The 8,713-nt window shown below is 36.2% G+C and overlaps 1 protein-coding gene across 1 annotated transcript; it reads left to right on the top strand.

Annotated features, from left to right (window-relative positions):
- LOC109220411 lies at nt 1,571-3,589 on the top strand. The gene is made up of 4 exons (XM_019384888.1): nt 1,571-1,948; nt 2,058-2,161; nt 2,286-2,508; nt 3,273-3,589. The coding sequence occupies exons 1-3, from the start codon at nt 1,571-1,573 to the stop codon at nt 2,305-2,307; spliced, it is 504 nt and encodes a 167-aa protein (XP_019240433.1). The 3' UTR covers nt 2,308-2,508; nt 3,273-3,589.

Below are 8,713 nucleotides of genomic sequence, written 5' to 3'. Positions count from 1 at the left end.
CAATTATAATCTTAGCTGAAAACAGAATTTTGCCAGTATAACATACTGGAGAAAAACATTACACACAGGTGACGTACTTTAAATTATTCTGGATTGAAATAAAACTCAACTATATTATAACATAATATCTACATTAACGAAACATACTTCAAGTGAATTACAATGCATCTTTTATGAGATTTCCAATATAATGTAAATTATATTCTAGTCTAAATAGAACTCAACGATATGCTACTCTAAATAGAACTCGTCCAGTATAACATACTGGAGAAAATTTTAAACACATGTGATTTCCTGTTAAATATACTGGATTGATATAAAACTCAATTATATTCTAGTTTATGTAGAACTTACCCAGTATAACATACTGGAGAATAAGCTAACACACAGGTAATGTCCCGTAAAATATACTGGATTCAAACAAAACTCAATTATATTCTAGTCTTAGAACTTATCCAGTATAACATAAAAAATATTACACACAGGTGACATCCCGTAAAATATTCTGGATTCAAACAAAATTCAATTATATTCTAGTCTTATAACTTATCCAGTATAACTTATTGGAGAATAAGCTTATACACAGGTGATGTCTCGTAAAATATACTTGATTCTATCAAAACTCAATTATATTCTAGTCTTAGAAATTACCCAGTATAACATACTGGAGAATAAGCTTACACACATGAGACGTCCCGTAAAATATTCTGGATTCAAACAAAACTCAATTATATTCTAGTGTTAGAACTTATCCAGTATAACATATTGGAGGAAAAGCTTACACACACGTGATGTCCCGTAAAATATACTGGATTAAAACAAAACTCAATTATATTCTTGTCTTAGAACTTATTCAGTTTAACATACTGGAGAATAAAGCTTACACACACGTGATGTCCCGTAAAATATACTGGTCAATTATATTATAACATAATATCTACATTAACGAAACATACTTCAAGTGAATTATAATGCTTTTTTTATGAGATTTCCAGTATAATAAGCTGGAAAAATCTTCGCTTTAGATATTAATTTAGAAACGTGCAACAAATTATACTGGCGCTATGTTCTAAATTGAGAAAATTAGACAATAACACAGATTAAAGCATTAAAAACAAATCAAAAATTCAAAAAATTAAATTTTTTTACTGATACTTTGAATTTTATGGTTTGAATTCTTGATCGTAGAAGAAATTTAAATAATTAGACAAATTTTAGATAGAACTTACTTCGATTTGCAGATTGACGACGGAAATTTTGCTAAAACTTCGATTTGCAGATTGACGCAGAACGATTTTGCTAACACTTTGATTTGCAAATTAACGCCGGAAGATTTTGCGAATACCTCGATTAACGCCGAAATATTTTCCTAATATTTCGATTTACAGATTGACGGCGAAAATTTTCCTAATAACTCGATTTGAAAATTAATGCCGGAAGATTTTGTTAAGTTTTGTTAAAAGAAGAATTTAAGGTGAAGTCGCGTAAATTAATAAAAAAAGCAGGGGTATTTTAGTCAACAAAATGTTACCGCACTAAATTAGTAGCTAAATTTCGTTGACCGGTAATTATGTGGCTACATTTGATTGACCAGGCGAAAAACTGGCCATTTTTGAATTTTTCGCATTATGAAACGATAAGTAACAATGATCCAAACATAGTGTTAGTGTTTGGGCTTAACGGGCCTAACACCACTACTAGTATGTCTAGATTGGGAAAAGCGTGCGTCTTCTTAGGGTTAGGCCTAAAAGGATATTCATTCGTCAGTTTCCGCGGTGTCATAGTGCGATGGCTGAGATTCCTCGTGGGGGAAAGCGAAAATTGGAAGAAGGATGGAGGACCAGAAGATTTCTCCGATTCTGATGATGATCTTGTTACCTATGCTGACGGTCGCAAGATGAGCATCCAACATAAGAATGAGTATCACAGGCAGGTCAGGGAGAGCGAGGTAGGTTATCTATGTTCGTTATTATTCTTGTGGAGTATCAAAGTATGCTTACTTTTATCTCTTTGTCCATTGAAGCGTTTCTTTTTTATTTGTCCTTTTCTGCAATTAGGGTTTTGAGATCACTCTGGATTTGACTTTGAATGCTGCTATTGGGGATCCAATTATTCCCCAACGGGGTAAGGAGAGCAAACCCAAGTTTGTTGACCTCTCCAAGTAAGCAATTAAAGATTTCAATTCGCGGAATGTAAGTAATTGCTTAATTAACTGCCTCATTCTTTTTTTGAAAACTTATATTCTGCGATTGATTGAATATTTGGCTGTCTTTATTTATATTTAGGCTACAAAATACGAATTTGTGAAAAATGTGACTGTGAACACATCATATGCTGCTGGGATGTGGTGTTATATCACCTTTCAAGGCAGGGATGCTGATGTAGATGCTACTGCGGATGATGATTCCAACGCTCTAAAGACTTTTCAAGCATTGGCGTGGTGGGGAATTAATGGAGACAGAGATGTGAAATTTTGCAGGTTTAAGAAACCTTCTTTAGTGATTGAAGGTAGACTTTTTAATCTGCATCTTCTCCTTTCCTTGTTACTTACACTGCTTATATACGTATATTGTTTTGTCTTAGTCAGTCACTCCTTTAAAGTTGTAATATGCATTAAGTTTTGAGTTCTTTTTTCTGACATTTTTTTTGTTACTTTCATTGTTTCCTGTTGCCTTGTGACTCAAATCAGCGCATGTTTTGAGCTGCTGTTGGTTAGAAATCACTAGATTTGAACTATTCTCGATGCTCTTGGTTTGATTTGGGTTGGTGGATTTATTTGTTTGGCTCGGTATCGGAAACACAGGAATTTTGAGGTCCTTGGTCTAGTCAACAATTTTGAAATCTAATACCTAGCCAGATTTTGCTATAAAGAGTTTGAGATTCTTGAAAAATCAGGTCCATGTTTATATGGGTCCTGGCCTCCTGGGTGCAGTTGAGCTTCATGTCTTTGATCGTTGACGGCTCTTTTAGTTGTCACTGACCTTTCCGCAGCTAATTAGGTCCATTTGGTAAATTTTTGGTAGGACAGGAGTTTTCCTGCTTATCAAAATTATGTTACACCTAAAAAATTCAAATTCATTGTCATTGCAGCTTGTTTTTCTCAAAAGCAAGGTCCGCACCTTTTGTTTCAAGGTTTTTGCTCCGTGCGATTTTAACTGCCAAATTGTTTTGTATAACAAGTGATGATGGGAAAGCTGATGCTTTAAATTTGGTTTTAGGCCAACACTTGTTTGCCTTTCTTTCTTATATATGTAATTGTCATTTTTTTGCAGGTGATAAGAGAGCTCCTGATTCGGATGTAGATGCGAAATCTACGCAGTGAGCTTCCTCACTCTTCAAGCTCTGATCAGTCCTCTACTGTGGTAGTTATTACTAATAGTGTAGTGTTATATACATGTGTTATTACTATGACATGAAAGAAGTGTTGGGATATGTCTTCTTCTACTCTTGTAGTTTAATGAAGGGTTATATATGTTATTAACTTAGTTATTACTAGTAGTGTTGTAGTGTGTTATTACTACGACATGAAAGAAGTGTTGGTATGTGTCTTCTTCTACTTTTGTAGGTTAATGAAGGGTTATTTATGTTATTAACTAACACAAGGAAGAAAGTGTTAGCTATGTTTGTGCTTCTGGTTATGTTTGCTGATGAATGGATATGCTTTACTAGGTTTTACGAGAGATTCAGAAATAGTTTCCTAAAAATCGTTTAGAAAGACTTTCTTTAGAATGTGCAGAAACTTTTTTCCAAAATATGTCCTGAAGCTTGTATGTCCTGCATTGTAGTCAGGAGTAATAGTCCGAACCACAATGGGTTCGAGAAAAAAAGGTTAACTTTCTACTATATTTTGTATAAAGGTTTTTCTTTAAATCATTTGTAGGGACCGAGTGATATTCGAACTTCACATATATGTCAAATATTTCAAAACTATTTATACATCTCTTTCATTAGTATTATAGTATCCATTTAACTAGGCGAAATACACAAACGGCCTCTTGAAGTTGTACTCAACGACTAGCTGAACACCTCAACTGACCCCTTTATTATTTTGACACTTCAAGTGACTATTACTCAGATCAAGTAAACACAGGTCGCTGATGTGGCATATGCGTGATTGCTAACCAAATTTTGAGCGCGTGACACATTTCTTGCAGCCTAATTTTTTTTAAAAAAAAGAAAAAACATGAAATACCTCAACTTAGCCCCTCTTCTTCTTTCAAGTGCAAATCACCATGAAACTACCATAGCTTCCATGAAAATGAGTCACTAACTCTCCAACTAAGCCACCTTAAATCACTAAAAATATCGCCTTTCATCAAAAAACTTATTGCCCATAACCTCCGGAGCTTCGCCTACATCCGTCGAGCCAAAACTAATCCCGAGCTAGCCGAAAAAAGCAGCAAAATTGCAGCAATAATAGTTGCGAAAAATCACCAAATCTCCACTAGATAAACACCCTCTTTCATCTAACAACACCTTCATTCCAACAGAAACACACAAACAACAACCAATTATTTAAATCGACCGATAATTTTGCACCAAAAATAATAAATTAGAAAAACAAAAGCTTCAGTTTCAATAATGGTGAAATTTTGTTTCTTCAATAAAATTTGCTCAAATCAGTATTAACACAACAATCCAAATATCAAAAAATAACACCCATCGATTTTCATTTACAAACAACTTCAATTTGTAGAACCCAAATTTTAGATCCTCCATCTTCGATATTTCTCTTCTCCTTCGTCTTCACCGGCCCTCTTCTCCTTCGCCTTCAGTTTTTTGCTATCCAGTCCCCGCTTCTGCTACTTTTGGGTTAGTCCAACTAATATTCATTAAACCTAAATGAAGCTACTTTTGGGATGGAAAGACCTGTGTTTAATTAGTTGGATGGAGAGTGAATTAGGGAAAAGGGGAAGGAGACCAGAAGAAGGGCGGGTGGGGGTGGGGGTAGCGCTGGTTTTGGTTCTGGAAGGAAGAAGAAGAAGTGGGTTGGGGGGGGGAGGGGGAGGGGGGTGCGCTGCTTTGGGGGAAAGTTTTGTTTCTTCTTTAAATTCATTTTTTTTTTAATTATAAGTATTAAGTTTTAATTATAAATTACATGTGTCGTTCACTGATTGGCTTATTTGACACATCATTGGCAAGTGTAACTCATGTACCTGGTCTATTGCACTCGGGTGTCTATTTGATTTACTTAACAATCACTTGAAGTGTCTAAATGATAAAGGGGTCAATTGAGGTGTTCAGCTGGTCATTGAGGACAACTTCAAGGGGCGGTTTATGTATTTCGCCATTTAACTATGTTTTACTTTTAACAATCTGTTGTTGCTTAATTTGATGTAAAAGTGTTACTTTTTTTTTTTACATTATTTTATTAAAGGGCGAAGCTTAACAAGTTATTGTCAGATGATTACTATAATTACATCATCCGTTGGTGCATGCATGACTATAAAAAAATATACACAGAAGTGTGTGTATGCATACAAAAGTAACAAGTGCGTGATTAATATATGACATTATGTAATGAATTTGGTCCATTTTTCTTTTCGTTTTTTGTAATTTAATTTATTATTTTAATGTATAGTATAACACTGTTAATTGATAAAAAGATTGTAAAATCACGAATTATGAACCCTTTCTAGTAATACTCAAATTCCAAATTTGTTTATTCACTATATAATGAGGATGATGAAAATTTATTGCGACTGGGTTGTTGGTTTAGCTGAAGTCTAAACTCAAGAAAGTCTTCGTGAGTGACCCATTGTCCAAAGAATTGTCAAGGGTTGTCCCCCCTGCAATTTCAAAATTAGGCATTTCCAGCTTTCTCTTCTATCTTTTCTTTTTCTAGCTTAAAGAAACATGTTTTGATGAAACTAAGATCATATAGTGAGAAATTAAAGTGAAAGGAAAATCTATTAAATGATCGTACCATTTACTTTTTCACAACACAACAAACTCTAATAAGTAAATGATAATCAGTTCTCATCAGTCTTGATAAGAGATAATAAATACTCGATAAAATAATTGACATGCACATAAGCTAACAGATACGTCAAAGCTATAAAGAAAATGATCAAGCAAAAGCTAGCATAATGTGAAAACTGGCATCAGTTAACTTTAGATTCTCCAGCAAGATAGGCAAGTTGTGAAGAATGAAAAGAAAGAAGTTACCCAACACCTTAGGATGTAGAATTTCCATACTCACATTTGCATTATCAGTCAGAAGTTAACATTCCTTAGGTTACCTTTTGGAAACATGAGCAGCAGAAGCCTTGGTGGGGATTTCGTCACCTTTGTTTTCCTCCACTTAAGTAGAAGACTTGACTATTGTGCTTCTCTTCTAAAAGTAGTCGACCTCATTGTACGAGGTGACTTATTTGTTTGGAGAAACGACACCAAACTCTGAGAATGGGTTGGATCTATTGAATGAAATCCTGGAGAGAGGGCAGAGAGGTATGAGTTGATCGGATGCAGGGAATCCGGGGCAATCCACCACAGCTACAACTACTGGCGCTTCAAATTAGATTCTAAGGTTGCTACTGAAAGGCCTTTTTAGGTCCTGTAAAAGGGAGGTGTAAGCCTCGAAGGCCTTTGGTACTTCGGTAGGGTCAGGCGGCTTTCTTTGCTTCAGCTCCTTCTTTCTACTAGTTCTTACATAAGTAATTTGCAGGAAGTCAACGAAGTCTTTCCTTCTAAAATCCACTCCCGAAATCACATTTTTTGGTACTGGGACTGAAGTAACGTACTTTCGAGTTTTCCTCCCTTCCCCTAGCAGGCAACAACACTGAGAGGAAGACGATCAGGATCCCACGTATCTCAATTGTTGGAACAAAGTTCGAATCCAAAAGGTACCTACCTATAACGAACCGGCTGGTCGCTTTGAGTATTCTAGCCTCGTTCCCCCAATTATTGCTTATTCTACGTTCGTTTGTTGTTATGTGACTTGTCGGGGAGCTTGGTTTGGTTCAGAGGATATTTCAGAATGAATTGGGACACCTAGTCCCAAGGTTGGAAGCCTAAGTTGAAATTTGACCGGATGTTGGCTTATGTGTAAACGACTCCGAAATGGAGATTTGATGGTTACGATAGCTCCGTATAGTGATTTTGGACATAAGAGTTTGTCCGGATATTGATTTTGGAAGTCCTTAGGTGATTTTGGCTTGAATTAGCAAAAGTTAGAAAAGTTGAAGTTTGGAGAGTTTAGAAGTGTAATCAAGTGTTGACTTTTTTGGGGATTGGATTTTGGTTCCGAAAGTTGAAATAGGTTCATTGTGTCATTTTTGAATTGTGTGCAAAATTTGAGGTTAATCGGAACTGGTTTGATAGGTTTCGGCATCGATTGTGAAAGTTAGAAATTCATTAGTTTCATTAGGCTTGAATTGGGGTGCGATTTGTGCTTTTTATGTTATTTGATATCATTTGAGCCCTCAATTAAGTTCATATCGTGTTTTAGGAGTTGTTGGTATGTTTGGATGGGGTCCCATGGGCCTCGGGTGTGATTCAGATTGAAACCGGATTGAATTTGGGACTTGTGTTAGAGATGGTGGATCACATCTGGTGCAATTTCTCGCAGGTGCGGAGCTGTAGAAGCGGCCAAAGAGTCGCATATGCGATTATGGGCGAGCTGGAAGGTTTGCACAGATGCGTGGGAGATTTCGCATCTGCGATCCCGCATATGCGGAAGGTGGGTTGCAGGAGCGGAAAGGAGCATAGAGTGGTAGGTCCGCAAAAGCGGACAGCTTTGCACAGAAGCACACCCGCAGGTGCAGGCAAGGGACCACATAAGCGGTTGGTTAGGCCATGAGTGACTTCCGTAGAAGCGGATTATTGACCGTAGAAGCGGTACCGTAGAAGCGGTGAAAGTGCTCGCAGGTGCGAAATGCCTGGCAGAATACATAAAGACGAGGGTTGGAGTATTTTCTTCACTTTTGGACTTTGGGAGCTCGATGGAGGCGATTTTTGATGGGGTTTAAACTAGATTTCAAGAGGTACGTAAATTTTTATCACGTTTGTCCATGTATTTTGAATACCCCATTGACTAATTCACCTATTTGTCCTGATTCTAAGTTGGAAGTTGGGGATTTTTGATGGAAAGTGAAATTTGGGAATTTGAGTGGCAATTTAAGGTCGGAATTGGACGGTTTTGGTATGATTTGACTCGTTATTGGATGAGTGTTCGGATTTTGTAAATTATCGCATTTCGAGGCGTGATCCCGAGGTTGAATTTTTGACTTTAGTTAAAGAACTTAGCTTTATCGTATGAAATCAATTCCTATAGCTTGTATTTAATGTATTAAGTTATTTGTTGCTACACTCGAATCATGTTTTTAGTGAGGTAAGTAACATTTATAAACTTGATACTGAGGGTATGAATCTCTGAACTACGTGTTATGTGGTTTAGGTGATGCATATGCTAGGTGACGTGTGTGTGGGCGTGCACCGTGGTAATTGTGACTTGGTTGATTTGTGGTATTATCTAGTGATCTAGACTTGCTTCTATCCATGAACTCCTACGTGTTTGAATAATTGAGCTATGACCCTTATAAGAAATTATGCTTAGGATATGTGCTTATTCTGTTGGGATCCATTGAGATCATTTGTGTTTTTGAGTTATTTGCTTAAATTGTAACTTTGTACTCAGTTACATTCATTATTTGCATATCATATTATTATCATTATTATATCATTTTATCATTGTTTGGGCAGATTTGGCATG

This window comes from Nicotiana attenuata, chromosome 2 (assembly GCF_001879085.1).
Source record: "Nicotiana attenuata strain UT chromosome 2, NIATTr2, whole genome shotgun sequence".
Lineage (NCBI taxonomy): Eukaryota > Viridiplantae > Streptophyta > Magnoliopsida > Solanales > Solanaceae > Nicotiana > Nicotiana attenuata.
The sequence above is the reverse complement of the archived record's forward strand: the minus strand, read 5'-3'. Positions and strand labels throughout refer to the sequence as shown.

Bases quoted from the DNA above. Each gene is read 5' to 3' on its own strand.
- LOC109220411 (XM_019384888.1), top strand. From the start codon at position 1,571: ATGTGGCTACATTTGATTGACCAGGCGAAAAACTGGCCATTTTTGAAT. The intron at 1,949-2,057 runs GTAGGTTATCTA...TTCTGCAATTAG, and splicing joins GGCAGGTCAGGGAGAGCGAG to GGTTTTGAGATCACTCTGGA. The intron at 2,162-2,285 runs GTAAGCAATTAA...ATTTATATTTAG, and splicing joins AAGTTTGTTGACCTCTCCAA to GCTACAAAATACGAATTTGT.